This window comes from Macrosteles quadrilineatus, unplaced genomic scaffold, assembly GCF_028750875.1.
Source record: "Macrosteles quadrilineatus isolate MER2022 unplaced genomic scaffold, UCM_ALF_1.0 Scaffold_9__3_contigs__length_116548681, whole genome shotgun sequence".
In the NCBI taxonomy this organism is placed as follows: domain Eukaryota; kingdom Metazoa; phylum Arthropoda; class Insecta; order Hemiptera; family Cicadellidae; genus Macrosteles; species Macrosteles quadrilineatus.
The window spans coordinates 96,488,735-96,506,833 of record NW_026542602.1 but is presented as its reverse complement, the minus strand read 5'-3'; the positions used below and the strand labels follow the sequence as shown (position 1 = coordinate 96,506,833).

The 18,099-nt window shown below is 35.4% G+C and overlaps 1 protein-coding gene across 1 annotated transcript; it reads right to left on the bottom strand.

The window, feature by feature from the left end:
* Positions 1-3,846: 3,846 nt before the first annotated feature.
* On the bottom strand, positions 3,847-16,509 carry LOC129002791 (splicing factor 3B subunit 4-like). Its single transcript, XM_054430846.1, has 6 exons — positions 16,476-16,509; positions 11,667-11,750; positions 9,914-10,059; positions 8,374-8,502; positions 5,702-6,596; positions 3,847-4,154 (listed from the first exon to the last, which is right to left on the bottom strand). Exons 1-6 carry the CDS (start codon positions 16,507-16,509, stop codon positions 3,973-3,975), a joined length of 1,470 nt encoding a protein of 489 aa, XP_054286821.1. The 3' UTR covers positions 3,847-3,972.
* Positions 16,510-18,099: the final 1,590 nt, after the last annotated feature.

The following is an 18,099-nucleotide window of genomic DNA, read 5'->3' as shown; positions in this document are numbered from 1 at the left end:
GAAAAATTCAGATTTTTGAAGGTTGGAACCTTCAATGCCTTGAGGAATATGTTTTATCTATGTTGGAACTTGGGGGGTTTAGAAATACACATATTGTACTTCAACACGATGGATTGACCTTTTGTTTCCAACAATCCGATCGGCTAAAAAACCTAGGAGACTAGCTAATAAATGAGTCTCTAATTTTATCTAGTAAAAATATTAGGGCTTAAGGTCGGGGCCAGACATTTTTTATTTCTTTCAGGTTGAGTAAACATATTGACCTTATTGCATCGAATCAAAATCAGGTAATTTATGGAAATAAAGTAAATATTTTTAAAATACATATAACAATTAATAATTAATAGTATATTATACTACAATTGGTTTTTACAAAATCTTTAATCGTGACCAAATTGAAAGCATCTTCTGCGGTCACAGAGGGATCATGAACATCTTCTTCGTTCACAGCAAAATAGGGAACATCATGTGCGATGGCGGAGACATCATCTTTGTCTCCCTCGATCATGACGAAATCGTGAAAATCTTCCGAGTTTGAGGGACATGATACACAGACACTTCCAGGGGCAATATAATGCTGGACCGCAGAGAAGTATTTTTTCCTAACGGCGGTTGCCAAGGCCTCAAATTTTTTTCTTGATTCAAATACTGTAATGGTGGATGGTTAAGATTATGTTGGACACATTAAGATAGTTGTATGTGGATTAAGATCACCATTTCATTGAAAAAGTACCTATAATTTTAAATATTTTTAAAAATTTAGCTATAAATGATTTATAAAAAAAAAAATTAAAATAAATTTATTTCACTGATAATCTGTTTTGCCGCGTTCACGGGAGACGTTGATGAAATCCGCGTGTCCACAAACGATCTTTACTATTTCGCCGTTAATGTAGGAGTTGTCAATATTCATCCGCGATCACTAAGATGTCCAGTATTTTATCATGACTGCAGAGTTGTAGATCATGTCACGCAAACTTTTAACTGTTGGTAAGTCGGTAGCATCACGGACTTAGGGCTCAAGGCAGCAATATCATGGGTTCGGATCCTGGTCACTGCCACTACTTTTTACCAATACAGCTCACCCTTGTACCATTCTTGCACGTTATCCTGTATTGGCTCACCCCTTGCTTTGCTGAATACTTTCCATGCAAAGGTCCATAGCCTGTGGACGGGCAAATGCAAGGTTAAGAGAGACCGCCAACCTCTTTATTAAAATACCCCCGCCGCAGCAAACCTGCAGACTAAGCGAATTTCCATTTGCCTGATGGGATTTACACTAAAATGTCTACTTAAAAGTATAACATTTATTTCCTATTAAAATAGAATTAGTTTAACGAGTACTTAGGTTTGCTGCATCAGGGAGGGCAAAACTGTCTTTTTTTTTATGTTGATAGTTAGTAAGAAATAAAAACATTTTCCAAATTTGATCAAAATATGTTCATAAACAAGCAAACTACAACAGTTTACTTATTCTCCATAAGAATAACATGAGAATTTTAAATTTAAATTTTTCAGAATTTTCTCCGTAACCATTAGGCGCATAATAATGCTTCAATATACTCAATTATTTTTTTTTTTAAGCTCTACAAAATGGTTTGGAAATAAATTGCAAAATTTTATATTTTTTGGGTAAAAAATGGGAAAAATCTATTTTTACCCCATAAAACCCCCGTTCCCATAGTCCGAACATGCTGGTTCAAATGAATGTAGGTTTACACGTTTATGCCAAATTTCATCAAAATTGGATAATTTTTGCTCGAGTTATCGTGCTAACGGACACATATATACTATATATATATACTAGCAGAATACCCGTCCTTCGTACGGGGTTTGCAAATAAGTATAAAATGCTTATTGCAGTTATACTCATGCTTTGTGTTAACAATGGAAGAGGACACGGTTTGAGAAAATTTGGTTCTTTTAATTTACGGAAGCTATAGTATAACACATATACCATAGCAATAATGTTCTACCATTATACCTAAACAATAAAAAAGTAAATTATTGAATATCCGCACAATATGAAAACATTATTTATAAATTAAAAACATAAAGTTAACTGTAAGCAATCCTACTTTAACAGTTCTCATTGTGCATCACAGCCTTTTGTTGCGGCTTGGTTCAAATGAGCTATGTTGTCATGAATGAAAAATCAAATAATAGTGCTGCAACCTGTCGGTGAACCTTATGACTTTTAAGAATATTGAATATCATAGAACAAATTGTGTAATTGAAACAGCTGACAAAATCCTTTAATCCCTTTTAAATATGAATACTAATAAGGTTAAAATGGGGAACTGCGGAGTTACTGGGGCGGAGCCCAAAAGGATTTTTGAGATAAGAATATCCCTATATGTTAATCGGGAATGTGAGCTATCATCATGCCAAATTTCAGCCCAATCCGACCAGTATTTTTCGTGTTTACTTGTCACAAACATACATATCGCCTAAGTTATAGGTTTCCCCTAAGACAGACCGATGGAAAGAAAGTACCGTTACGTTTAATTTTCAAGATGATCTCGTTCGCATCGCTCAATCACGTCCTGGTTGAAGTTCGTTCGCTACGCTCACTCACCTTTGGGTTGGAGCTCGTTCGCTGCGCTCACTTGCCTTCAGGTTGGAGCTCGTTCGCTGCGCTCACTTGCCTTCAGGTTAGCTCGTTCGCTACGCTAACTCGCCTCCAGGTTGAAGTTCGTTCGCTACGCTCACTCACCTTTTGGTTGCAAATTAGCTGTTGTCATAAATGTAAAAGAAATAATAGTGCTGCACCCTGTTGGTAATCCTTGTAACTTTAATGCTATTGAACATCATAGAACAGAACCAACTTGTTTAATTGAAACAGCTGTTAAGATTCATTAATTCCATTTCTCATAAGGTTAACATGGGAAACTGCAGAGCCACTGGGGCGGAGCCCTTTTAAGAATTTCGAAACGGGAAATAGTTTACGTCCGATTCGCATACCTACAGAATTTACACACCAAATTTCATAACGATCGGTGAAGTCGTTCCGGAGGAGTTTGCAGACAAACACTGTGACACGAGAATTTTATATATTAGATTAGTAGGATATGAATTTGAACGGATGGTGTTTTTGGCCTCTAGGGACCTCAAAACGGAAAAAAAATCAGTCCCGCGTCCAGGTCTTACCATGAGTACTACGGTAACAATTCCCTATATGGGAAATTTGCTAAAAACCTTATTAAATGTATAAATGTTACCACGGTCTTTTATGTGATATTACAAAAAGAATCTATATATATAATACTTGAAGCCGTTTTTTCTTTAAAAGTATTTTTTTTATACAAGTTTTTTTAAAAATAGTTTTAATTTATAATATCTAAAAAAACTTCTAGTCTATAATTTAAATTTATCTAATCAACACTTTTTTACATCTTCAAAAACATCATCTCTATTCTTATCTATATATTAATAGGCAAGCATGCTTCTTTAAAAACTTTCTACTCAGCTCGTGTGCATAGTGCCAAACTGTTAGAAAAATATTCTCCCGTGCAGAACCCCTTTACAATTTAAAATAGGCTAAAACTTAGCACAAAAAATTAATTTAATAAAATTAACATGGAGCTTACGGGTTATACTTTTTAATGAAATGGTTGCCATGCTGGTGACGAAATAAACAAGTGTTTGAATTCAATCTCGCTTTTTGGTAAATAATTAGAATAAACAGTATAGATTTGATCTGGCTGATCAGAAACTAGCTATATAAAACAAAACAATTCTGTGTACCATTTTCTCAATATAACAATTTTTTTTTAATGACTCATTAACTCACGCCAAAATTAAATAAATACAGTATGTCATACAGGTACAAAAAATGCAAAACCATTTTAAAAAAGTTACTAGACTTCTATTAAGAACTTCTTTATTAATAAAAATCTGTTTGTTTCAGAGGTAAATCAGACACATAATATTATAAATACAGTACTAGTGTTTAATAATAAAACACACATTCTAGTAGTTCTCTCCGTAGTCAGGATAGTTGTTTTCTTCGTAATCATCTCTATCATGGTAGTTCTGCGGCGGTCGCTGTCTAGGGGGGGGAGGTGGTGGGCCTCGTGGCGGAAACGGTGGTCGCCCAAACGGAGGCCCACCTCGAGGAGGAGGAGGTCTCCAGCCAGGCGGGGGGCGATTGCCTGTAAAATATAAACTTGACCAGGTGTTCAAATAAAATGTCATGGCTGTAAAGTATGGGTTATAGAAATATTATCAAACACGTAAAATTATGTTTTATGACTTTAAAATATTGGTAAATGGTTTTTAGCGAATTTCCTCTGGAGAATAAGCTATTACCGCAAGTCTCATGGTAATACCTGGCCCTGGGACAATTTATTTTTTGTTTTTATGTCCCCAGAAGACAAAAAATACATTCTGTTTTAATTCACATATAAAAGTCCATTAGCATAATAACTCAAGTAAAAATCATCAGATTCCAATGGAGTTTGGTACAAGTGTGAGTTGAAAAACGCAGGCGAGGAGCACAGGAGCCGTATGTGACCAGCAAACGCTGCAGCAACCTAGCGGTGGACGCCAGAACTTATAAAACCGCAGCACAGCTGACGCTCTATATTTATTCTATTTGTCTATGCTATCATATAGTTTGGTGTAAATTAATTCATTGAAAATTATAACTGAACCGTTCCATTTCCCAAACCACATAAATAAAACCGTGAAATAATTCTGGTTAATTTGTCATTTTAATAGCTTGAGACTTATTATTAGACATTTATATCCTGTTGTAGAGGGTGATAGCCAGGAAGTCTTGTGAGTATTACGAATCCATAAATTCTGAAGAAAACCTGCATTTATATTTAATTTGCAACACAAATGAAATTTTTCATTTAGACACACTAATTAGGCCCTAGAAAACTATGTAGGTTAGGGATTTTGTATTATATTTGTCCAGTAAATTACCGAACATACATCGTCTATTATTTCCTTAATAATTTAAAGTCAAGTGGTTGATTCAGAATCATCAAATAAAAACCCCCTGCTTGTTTTATATATAAAATATTGTTTTATAACTAGTCAGCGGTCACAAACTGAATCCTGCCCTGCTCAACTTCAGTGAATAACCAGTCAAGTAATTTAATTTAATACTTTACTATGTATAACATATGACCTATAACAACCATTTCTTAAAGTTTAGACACATTTTTGTGTTGTTCTACGTAGCGTATTAAAGTAAGGTTGATGTAATGTATGCCATTCAATAGCACTCTCACTCTGCTGGAATTAGGTGTAGTGCAATTATTGGGGTCGCAGAGACATTGCCTTAAACAATCCCAGCAAAATCATAATAAACATAATTCGTAATTACGATGAAATTCAGAACGATCCTAGCAATTCCGTGAAATTCTGAACATCTACCATGAATGCAGCAGAAAATGTCAACATCTCCTGCGACTGGGTTGAAATTAAGAACCTCTTCTGTGATTATGACGAAATTGTGAACATCTTTTGAATATCTCACTTTTGTGAATCTCTCGGACCAACTATTGGCCTGTAAAATTTTGGAGACCTGCAGACTCCTATGATATGTTTAAGTCTGGTAATTGAGTTACCTGAAAAATTAAACTTTTGATTTTAAATAAACTGAAAAATATTTAAGAGGCTGGTATTATATAGTTTTTAAAGTTAATTAGTCTATTTCTAGTTCGAATATCTTATTCTTACAACCTACCATGAGGAGGTGGAGGCGGAGGGTAGCGGCCGCCTTGGTTCTGCATATGTGGTGGGGGCCCTTGCTGCTGCCAGGGCGGAGGTGGCATCATGCGGGGTGGTGGAGGCATGCCTCCCTGGTTCATCATATTGGGTGGCATGTTGGGTGGGCCTTGCATGCCATGTGGGCCTTGCATATTGGGAGGCATCTGTCCCATGGGACCCTGCATATTTGGGGGCATGTTTGGAGGCATGGGGGGCATTTGCATACCCTGCATGTTTTGCATGTTGGGTGGTCCAGGTGGCATGTTCATGTTGGGTGGACCCAGCCCAGGTGGGGGCATGGGTGGGCGGGGCATGCCCTGAGGCGGCATGATGTTGGAAGGAGCAGACGAGGTAGGAGGTAATGGAGGAAGTGGCGGGGGTGGAGGGTTTTGCTGGTTCATCATGTTTCCCATGGGTGGAGGCATCTGAGACATGTTCATCGGAGGAGGTTGCTGAGGAGGAAGTGGAGGAGGCGGTAGATTCATAGGAGGAGGAATCGATCCTGGTGGAGGAACTGGGGGTGGTGGCGGAGGGTTGAATCCCACAGGAGGTGGAGGAGGTCCCAAACCCAACCCCATGACATTCACAGGAGGTGGTGGGGGTGGAATGGGGGCTGTAGGTGGTGCGTCTGCAAACAGCTGATGAGGTCGGTCGGCCTGTGATAGAGGGTTCTGAGCTGCCAACAACCTCTCCGCAGCTGATCCGTGTCTCTCTCCCTTGGCGTCCTTCTTGTATGCATATGACACAGATACCGGACGATTGCAGAGATATTGGCCGTTCATTGCGTCTATTGCAGCATCTGATGCATCAAAACTTGCGTAGTTGATAAAAGCAAATCCCTTTGAGTTACCAGTTTCTGGATCTCTCATAATCTGTAAAAAGTTAATATTTTGATAAACATTAAAAAACATATTTTTAATATTGTAGCCTTTACCTTTCATCTACCTATTCCTAAATGTTAAACAAATATTCATCAAGCATCATTCCCTACTTAAATTTTAAACATTGAATGGCCAGAAATGTAAGTTCAATATGCAATTTAAATTAAAAAGAATCCATCTTCCATTTTCTGTCTGTGTGCCCAATTTTAGGTAGGCCTAATAAGGAAAAATTATTTTAATGCCTTAAGTTTGGAAAAAATTGATTTTGATAAATATCCAAAAGGCAGAGATTGGCCAGTTTCTTAAGGGAAGCCTGACAATATAGATAGGCACTGGTATAATTTGATTTTTAATTTTCATAATTTAAAAAGTGCCTATAAATTTCTATGAATTTTCTATCCTTTAAAATTTTACTTGCTGTTTTTATGTTTTAAAGTTCAATAAACTGAGATCAGGGTATTGTTTGTTATTGTAGTAGTTTTTTTGTTATTTCTCTAAGAAATTATGGTATTATTTTGATTATTTGTTATTATTATACCATTTTCAGGAGTAAATGTAGTCAATTGATAATGTAAACTCTTACCTTAGCAATCCTTAATGTGGTTATTGGATATTAATTTCGAACCCGTAGGTCCATCTTCAGTCGGAAGTCTAGGGAGACCAAATACTTATAATAGGATCCACCCGATAGGTTTCGTAGGAAGTATGTTGACATTTAACACGATACAAATTACAGATGACATGAATAATGTACAAAGGTACAAAGGTAAAACTGTAATTTGTATCGTGTTAAATGTCAACATACTTCCTACGAAACCTATCGGGTGGATCCTATTATAAGTATTTGGTCTCCCTAGACTTCCGACTGAAGATGGACTTACAGGTTCGAAATTAATATCGGATAACCACAATAAGGATTGCTAAGGTAAGAGTTTACATTATCAATTGAGTAAATGTAGCTTTGTAAATGTTGTTGTTTCATGTATTTTATGTTGCTAACCTGGCCTATGGCCCTCCTGCCAATACCTTAAGTGTTTTGTGTGTACAGATACCCCGTGTGGTACCTCAGAATGTAAAAACAAACTTAACACGTAGAGTGCGGCAGTTCCCGATCGGGTACGTTTTTGCTCTAGCGTCGGCCGAAAGCTGACCTATACCACGTTAGCGTGTAGTCTGTGACTTGCATTTTGTTGTGGTGTAGGTTGGTAGTAAATTTCCCCGTAAAATCCCCGTCTGGCAATCTCAAAAATCTACTTTTTGTCCCGTCTTTTTCCCTCCATTTGGCAATACAATTCCAATGGGACCGGCTACGTTCCAAGCAGTGCTGCTATCTGTGGGTGTTTAGCGAACTACGTCATTGTAAAGCAGGGCATCCTCGCACGTTATTTGCTATTCGTCAGACCAAAATTGGAAAGCCAATCACACGCGGCAATCGGGTTTGTTCGACGCTGAGGGCTGCGCCGCACTGGGGATACGACCGCCATTTGACGTGCCGCAGCAAACGTGTTAAAGCAACAATAAAGCACGTCCCCTTCTCACTTTCTCAAGCGATTATTTTCCTTAAGTAGCTACAAAAATATAATGGTTCTAAATCTCATGGCACTTATGTTTGTATTACTACTTTGAAATTATGTATTTTATGTAACCATTGTAAGAATAGCATAATACAGATTATTTTACTGAAATGGTTATCTGAAAAATTACAAAAATGTATATATGAGACATTTTTAATGGCCAAGTAGTCAAATTTAATGCTAACACAATTTACCTTCGGCGTTTGTAAGATGACACCAAAGGCTGAAAATGTGTCGTACAGCAATTTTTCATCAACTTCTGCATCCAAATTTCCAATGAATATGTTGGCCCCAACGTCTAGGTTCTTTTGATGTGCTGAAGCCTGTAAAAGAGACAAAAGATGAGATCAACTTTTTGGACCTAACCACGTTCAACTGTGGTAGTAGTGAAATTTAGTAGGCCTACATTCATCAGAATTGTTCATTTCACTATTTTTTTCACTGTCAAACAATTGAAGAATCATACTTTTAGATAATTCATAGTTTAGAAAACGAGTGAATTAAAGTTGCCTTCTTGAATTGTAGGCATACGATAAATAAAACCATTACTTCAACACCAATCTTGCACACTTGGAGTTATCAAAAGGTTTGGTTATTACAAAAACCACAGACCAACTGCAATAGCCTGTTTATTTATTTTTATTTTGGATCTAAACTACAAACTCTAGTACAAGTTTCAGTTTAAAATACATAAATACCCCTACTGCAGCAAACCTGCAGACTAAGCAAATTTCCATTTGCCTGACTGGATTCTCACTTGATTTATTTAATCATTCACTAACAGCATCCAGCATTTTACATTATTAGGTTACATGAACTTAAATTCCTTAAATATGTTGGATACATTAAACGGTATAAAATTTCTTTAATAGGCCTAATTACTTTTTTTAATCTACAAGGGAAAACCAAAATTACATAAAACAGATGTATGAGAATTGAAGAGTGACAAATGGTGTCAGCTTATCAATATGTAGAGTTTGTATCAAAACGCAAACATTGGAAGGCTTTCACTCTATAGTAGACTCCCTCTTATCCGGACACCTTTAAACCGGACATTGGTTTTACTGGACTACACTCGGTGGAAATGACATCTCTTTAACCGGAAGTCAGTTAAATCAGCACATCGGTTTAACCGGACCATAAGTTATTGGCAGGAAGTGGGCGGTACTGAAACGACTGTTCTCGTGGGAAAGATATACCTACTATGCTCTCCTAAATTAAGTCAAATACTGTACAGTATGCGTTCCATTTTAACGAGTTTTTGGGGACGTCAGTTTAACCGGAAAAACCGTTATCCAAACTGGTATCGGTCGGTAGGAGCACAGAAAACATACTAGGCTACTATAACCCAGAATGCCGACCACATGGTAAAAAGCGTTAAGTACTTTGAGAGAGCTTTGCCTGTCAATTCGTAGGCAGCGCCACCAGCGTTGCTATGCTGAGTGCATTGCAACGCTGGTGGCGCTGCCTACGAACTGACAGGCAAAGCTCTCTCAAATTATTTAACGCTTTTTACCATGCGGTTGGCATTCTGGGTTATAGTAGTATGTTTTCTGTGGTAGGAGTCAGGGTAAGAGGGAGTCTACTCTATGTGTTTGAGAAAACCAATAATTAGCCTACTGGACTTCTAGGATACTGTCTACTTTTTTCATATTCACTTAAGATTATGCTTTGTTCCTTTCAATTACATTAAGGATAGCCTATACATAGTAATAACAGAATAAAAAATCCAACCTTGTTAACTCTGATGGGCTTCCCGTACAGCTTTATCATGTTCATTATCTTGATTGCATAATCCGCATCATCTTCTCCCATGAACTCCACAAAACCATAGCCTTGGTGCATCTGAGTGACACGGTCCTTTGGCATGTGAACGTTAACTAAAACAAATACATAACAATAACACTACAAAAACCTAACATAACCAATTTAACAAAGGAGCCTACTGTACCAACATTTTAAATTCAGTATTGAAGTAGGCCTAAGTTAGTAGAATAATGGGTAAAAAACCATTTTTAGCCTACAAACATTGCTAATCTTGAGAATAAAAAACCCTAACCTTTCTTACATGGCAAGTAATGCTGTTTAGGGATGACAGTAATTAAGCTGTTTCAAGGTACAGGGTGACACAGAGGTTGTCGCACGTGGTAGGAAGATTGAGGTTATGTCATAACCTTCAGTGAGGGTTGCCATTTTTTTGAAATTTGAAATGGCTTAGTGGACATTAGACCATCACGTTTTTGCATACGATACTTTTGTCCATAATGGTAAATCCGTCGTCAAAACCCAGCTGAGATTTCGTCGACATTTTAATATTGAACGCCATGGAACAATAAACGCCAAGCCGAAATACGCTATTAAGAATGACTGTTCGGTAACAAATGGCAAATGTTTAAATCACTATGTACAGTATTAAAACCATTTTATTCCTTTTAACTACTGTGTACTACGTATATAAAAATTGTTCGGTTCCTTTGTGTCACCCTGTATTAAGGAGATTTTAAGTAGCCTCTTATAAATGACTATACAACTGACTGAAACAATTCATGACAACAATTTTAAATAACTTCTTGATCAGCATTGTACGTGTTATTAAATTGACGGAAAGTAAATAAAAGAAAGTCTTATAACACTTAAAACATATATTTATGCTTATACTGTTATTCACAAGATGGTAAATATACAAAACAGATGGTAAGTGGTGATCGATTTTGATTGGACACTCCAATCATCATCAGACCCAATAGGCGAATGACGTTACCGTATGTTATGTTATGACGTTATGTCATTCGCCTTAACAGTATAAGCGTAAATATATGTTTTAAGTGTTATAAGACGTTTCATTCATTTACTTTCCGTAACAATTTTAAATTTGTAAAGTGGTTTTATAAGTTTAAGTTTAGGCTATTTGTTTGGTTTTCACCCCATTTGGAATTCAATTTTTAAATGTTTTTTGTAAGGGAGTGGTCAAACCTTTTTCTTGTTAATATCTAATGTCCACCTTATATTAGTTAATATGATTAATTGACAGCTTAGTAACAATGGCACCTGTGTTCAGAAACTAGGCCATCTCATTTGGAATCAAACCAGTGACTTTCAGATTTGAATGCAAGATTAATGACCACTGGGGAGGTACCGGTAAACAGACAATTAAATTTTATAATAAATAGCTTACTAAGAAAAAACTTTTTTTTTTAAGAAAATGCTAAACTGTACACTACATAATAGCTGCCTATTCTTTCAAAGCCACACTGTTGTATTACGAGGTCTTAACTTATCACATTTAAGGCAATTTAATTGAAAATATATATTTTCATTGAAAAGATAAAGTTTAACTTACCTTAGGGGCCTATATTTTTATGTAATTAGATAGAATTTACTAGAATTAGAATTGAATTGACTTTGCACTTTAAGTTCAACATACAATCCCATCCTTCAAGCAATATCCATTACTAATGATCGACAGTTAAAGTACCCTATTACTTACCAACTGGTCCAGCCTGTACAAACAATTCCCACATAAGAGTTTCCGACACTTTGTCGTCCAGTCCTCCAACATAGATTGTTGCATCTGAAAAGAGCAAATTGCTTGAATAATAATGGGCAAACCTATTCATGACTGCAGTTTTAATAGCTTTCTGTAAAGCGATAAAAATAGAGACAAAAACGTGTTCATGCGCTGAAAAGCACACAAGATTTTATTTCGCTGTATAATTCTTGCATTGCTTAGTTTAAATTTTGTTTGTATACCTTTTTTAAGTTATCAACTTCTTAACTTCTTAAGTTCAGTTCTTAACTTATTTAAGTTAACTGTTTTTTTAAGTAAGATGTATTTGGCCATCTGTGACATTGAAGTTTTTTCCATACCGGTAGGTCGAACTGAAACTGAATTTTTACTTATAAGTTAGGCAGCTATTCATTCTACTGAAAGGGTAGTGAAATATCAAATCCAAAAATACCAAGGACTAGACTAACTTAAGTTAGGCACTACCGCATAGACTTAGACAGGAGAAGAGTGAGAGTAAGAAAAACTGTCTACATTGTGGAGGTACTTGTTATAAATTAAATGCGGCAAAACATCAATTCATTTGTAATAAATTTCAAACGGAAAGTAAATAAAAGAAACGTCTTATAACACTTAAAACATATATTTACGCTTATACTGTTACTCACAAGATGGTAAATATACAAAATAGATGGTAAGTGGTGATCGATTTCGATTGGACACTCCAATCATCATCAGACCCAATAGGCGAATGACAAGAATCTTGAATGGCATCCCTACTTATACCCCTACAAATCTGTACACCAACATACCTGTATCTGAAACTGTAGATCTTGTTAAATGTAGGCTTTTACAGAATAGTTTAGACAACGAATATGTCAATCAGATTGTAAAATTGCTTGTGACTGTTTTGAAACAAAACTATTTCAGATTTAACAATATAGATTTTACGAACAAACAGATAGTTTAGCTATGGGAAGTCCACTTTCGGCAATTTTGTCAGAAATATTTTTACAGCATCAGGAAAATGAAATGTTACAGAATTTAAGAAAGAATCATGATGTAAAACTGTATGTTAGATATGTAGACGACATTCTTGTTATCTTCAGACAATCCCAGGAGCAAGAGCATGAAACGATGATGCAGACACTTAACAGCCACCATCCAAACCTCACCTTTACCAACGAGTTTGAAGATAACGAAAAGATCAACTTCCTGCACCTCACATTAGAGAGAAAAGACAGCAAGATCGAGTTTGACATCTACAGTAAACCTACGCAAATGGACACTACAATAAACAGCAAGTCTATCCATCCGACAATCCACAAGACCGCAGCCTTTAGATCCTCGATGTACCGAGCCTATAAGATCCCACTTAGCCAAGCCAATAGGAAGAAAGAACTGGACACCATTAAGAAGATCGCTCAAGTTAATGGATTTCGAACCAAGACAATAGAGGACATCGCAAGAAAGACGAGGAGAAAAATCAATAGACAGAATACACTACGCAGCAGAACAACATTAGAAGAGATAAAAGAGGAAAACACCAGATATGTCACATTTAGCTACACAGGGACTACAACACAAAGGACTGCTAACAGATGCAAGAAATACGGAGTTTCAATAGCCTACAGGACTCAGAACACCTTGAGTAAAATACTGCTTCCAAAAATAGAAGATTGTAACAAATTAGACGCTTCCGGCATCTATAAAATCAATTGTAACGATTGTGATAGCTTCTACATTGGACAGACTGTGAACTTCGTTAACCGCTTCAAGGACCACACATCTGCGTGGAGGAACAACAAGCTGGAGAGATGAAATGTCGCACAACACCTGTTACAAAATGGCCACTCAATAGGAAAAATGGAGGATAGTTTATGTAGCCTATTTTAAAGAATTGTAGGAAAGGATATGTGATGAATGCTTGGGAAGAATTGTATATTTATAAGGAAATACCCCCGCCGCAGCAAACCTGCCGACTAAGCGAATTTCCATTTGTCTGAATTGATTCTCAATAAAATTTATTTAAATAACATTTTAGGTTTAATGAATACCTAGGTTTGCTGCTACAAGGAAAATAATAAAGTGTGTATTTTAGTAAAATATTAATAGCTTAGTATAAAATAAATAAATTTGCCAAGTTTGATCAAAATATATCACCAAAACAAGCAAAATACGACAGTTTACAATATTCTCCATAAGAATAACATGGGAATTTTAAATTTACAATTTTTTGAATTTTCTCCGTTACCAATAACCGCACAAAAACACTTTGATATACTAAATTATTTGTTTTTTTAAACTCTTTAAAAAGGTCTAGAGAGAAATTGGGAAATTTTGTGTTTTGAGGGTCAAAAATGAGAAAAACCATTTTTTACCCCATAAAACCTCCCGTAAAACCCCGTTGCCATGGTCCGATCATGCTGGTTCGCGAACTCATTTAAGTTTATCCCGCCTTACACCGTTAAGCCAAATTTCATCAAAATCGGACAAAAATTACTCAAGTTATCGCGTTCACGGACGTATATATATATATAAATCTATATATATATATATATATATATATACAAATATATAAATTTGAACGAATGGTGTTTTTGGCCTCTGGGGACATCAAAATGAAAAAGTAAATCGGTCCCGGGCCTAAGTCTTACCATGCCACCTACGGTAATAGCTACTTCCCTATAGGGAAATTCGCTAAAATGTAAAAATAGAAATAAGTTGATTACTTTAATGAACAAGTAAATTTCGATTCCAGTTGTACATATAAAAATGTATTGGCCGGTGCTTCCGGTAGCCAATAGGGTATAAGTAGGGACGCAAATCAAGATTCTTGTCATTCGCCTATTGGGTCTGATGATGATTGGAGTGTCCAATCGAAATCGATCACCACTTACCATCTATTTTGTATATTTTACCGTCTTGTGAGTAACAGTATTAAGCGTAAATATATGTTTTAAGTGTTATAAGACGTTTCTTTTATTTACTTTCCGTAAATTTAATAACACGTACAATGCTGATCAAGAAGTTATTTAAATTTCAAAGGCAGCACTCATGCTCCAGTGCAACTTAATCAATTAAGTTAATTAAGAACAAAATTTTGTTTTAAATGTGAAAGAGAAAATGTGTAAGAGAGTCTGCCAATCTAGAACGTCGAAATAGTAGGCCTAGCTAAATTTAGCTAAGGGGGAAAGCAGACAAAAAATTCAAAATGAAAAAACATCAATTAAGTAGGCCTAGTTAGCCCTGAAATTATCGATTTTATTGAGACTATTTTATCAATAGGCTAGCATTGGCCTACATATATGGTTGATAGCTTACTAATGTTACATTGATGGTTAACAACAATGGGTTGACCTATCGGTGCTCATTTATTTATTAAAAATACGGAAATTATATAGATGAGGGTGACCAAGAGTTCTATAGTAGGCCTAATTTATAGGCTATATCATAAGAAACTAGATTTTTACCTGAAAATTGGTGCAAAGATTTTTCTGCTGCCACAAAAACTGAATTAACTACGATTTTTTTTGAATTTTATTACTTCAGTTCTTATTTAGACATGTGAGGTTGGTAGGTTGGGTGTTATGCGGATTTGTGACTGTTAAGTGTTTTTAAGTTAGGTTAGATTAGGAAGGTAAAGTTTAGGTTATTATGATTCGAGTTGTTGATGTATATTATATCCAGACTGTTTTTGCACTTAGTAAAAAGTACTACAAACACGATAAATAACAATTTCAAAAATGCGCCAGCATTTTTGAAATTGTTATTTATCGTGTTTTTAACCTAAACTAAACTAAACTAAACTAAATATAACCTAAACTTTACCTTCCCTAATCTAACCTACCTTCATAGGACTTAATATAGTCACGAATCCACATAACATCCAACCTACCAACCTCACATGTCTTTTTCAACTTATAAAACAAATTTTAAACTGTCCGACAAGTTTGGTTGGGTTAGAATAGTGTCAATTTGTTGTTTATTCATTTTATTATTCCTTCTTCAATTTTCATAACCCAGTCCCCAAATCCAGATTAAATATGTCCGACCTAGAGGTGTTTATTAATGTTAATTAATTTTAATCAAATAATACATAAGTTGTTGCCTGCTTAAATTAGCGTAATTATATTTCTAAGTGTGGGTTGTGAGTGTAATATTTACATTAAAATGGCATATAATCAATCAATAAATGTGAATTGTGCTATTAACTTCTGTTTTACAGTGTAAACATTGTAGTGCAGATTCAATGTACCTAATAAAACATTAAAATAAACTTCAAAAAATCGTAGTAAATTCAGTTTTTGTGGCAGAAGAAATGTTTTTGCACCATTATTTTCAGGTAAAAATCTAGTTTCTAATGATATATAAATTTCTATAGAACTCTTGGTCACCCTCATCTATATAATTACCAAAAATACTTAGGCCTAGGCCTAAGTTAGGCTATTAAGCTCGAAGCTTCTTGAAAACTCGACTTGACAACAAATTCACTAAACTTGCACACTCCCTAGCCATATTCCTTTTGTATGTAACTGTAAAATGGCAAAGGCCGTGAAGATAATAATAATTAAATAAATAGTAGGGCCTAAGCTTACTTTAATCTTGGTTTGTGAACTTAAATAAAAACATAACCTCTATTGATGCGATAAACAATCCAGTACCTAGCCTATGAAAAGAGATAATAATGGAAAACTTTTTTATGCACTAAACATGTAACGATTCGCTCGTTATTTTCTTAACGAATTATGGTTTATGATTGATTGTCTAACAATTACGATTAATATTTACCTTGATTTCGTTCAGCAATAGGACCGGCCGCCATTTTTGGCGTTTCGTTTATATTATATTATATTGGGAGAATCGAATACAGAATCGAATAGTATTCGAATACAGCCCGAGTATTCGTAGATTCGAATACTTCAGATTCGTACGAATACTTTTTTGTGAATACTCTTGACCACTGAGCTATAATTCTAACTGGAGGTAGCACTGAATGTCAAAGATGCGTGTCGCCAGCCGCCATGTTTGCGTGAGGTGTGAGTTATAAAGAAGCCATGTTATTGGATGAAAAAACTCACTGCATACAGACCTAGTTATAGAATCCATGTCATTGGTTAAAAAAACTCACTGCTATACCAACCTAACAAAATCAGCGACTCGCTCTTGACAGACTTCTGCCATGGCAGTGCTACCTCCAGTTATAATTTTAGCTCAGTGCTCTTGACCTCAGATTTTGCAGGATTTCTTGAATCTAGAAAGCGAATTCGGGGGATTCAAAAATGTATTCAACACTTTTTCAACTACTGAATTCCCTTTTGAATATCTTACGAATCCGTAGCATTCGTAAGAGTATTTAATGTTTTTACTGCAGCATTTGTTTTCATCTATTCGTTATAATTTTACCATTAGCCCTATAATTTACATAAGATTATTATTAATCGTTAACATTTAGAATATATTGGATATTTAAAATACAAGGTTACTACTGGTAGAGGGCAATTGAATAGAATTTATTATAACTACAACCGATTTATATAGTTACATGGCAAAATAACATGCATATCTGATGTAAATTATCCATACAAATGAATAAGACATATTATTAAAGATATTAATTAGTTCCTAATAGAAAATAATACATTAATAAGACTGTAACTGACCATGAAATAATTATCAAGTCAAAACAAATGTACCTTTTAAAAATCATATAATTTAAAATTACATTGAATAAATTATAATAATGAATTAATTACTGTAAAACGAAATAACAGTGGCCAAAAGAACGGTTGCATTATGAAAAAAGAATTACACACTCATTTTCCATGCTTTGCATACTCAAAGGTGTTCGAATACAAGTATTCGTAAAAGTATTCGAATACAGGGGAGGCTACGAATTCACTGTATTCGATTCTTTAAAGTATTCGATTCTCCCATCACTAAGTTCCAGTGTTCTAGTAAGTTGTGTTGTTTTTTTTTCCTCTAGTTTGCTTAGCAGGCTTCGGTTTAATAGACCAGGCAGCCTCGATGTACACTGAGTTGTGGTTGCTTCCAATTCATCCTGCAATTAAGGTTATTTGTTAGTTTACAGACATTTGTTATTGAACATAAATGTGCACAATCAATGTTACATGTAAATTTGTTCTAGTTTTGTTATTGTACCTAATTATGTATTAAAGATAGGATTATCTAAAGGTTCAAGGGATTCTTTAGGATGGTAGAGATAGGTGATCTTCTTTGCCAGGGGCCCATCAGGCATACCTAACTACCCAGAAAAGGGGAGGAGGGCCACGGATTAAGAAACCCAAGAATGGACAACATAAATGTGATTCTTTGGTGTTTGTGTTTCTTTGTTATTTTAGATTGCTTTTCCTATTTCCTTCAAATAATTGTTCATTTCCTTGTAAATATGATC

Bases quoted from the DNA above. Each gene is read 5' to 3' on its own strand.
- LOC129002791 (XM_054430846.1), bottom strand. From the start codon at position 16,509: ATGGCGGCCGGTCCTATTGCTGAACGAAATCAAG. The intron at 10,060-11,666 runs GTAAGTAATAGG...TATTTGTTTTAG, and splicing joins TGTACAGGCTGGACCAGTTG to TTAACGTTCACATGCCAAAG. The intron at 6,597-8,373 runs GTAAATTGTGTT...AACTTTTTACAG, and splicing joins TCATCTTACAAACGCCGAAG to ATTATGAGAGATCCAGAAAC.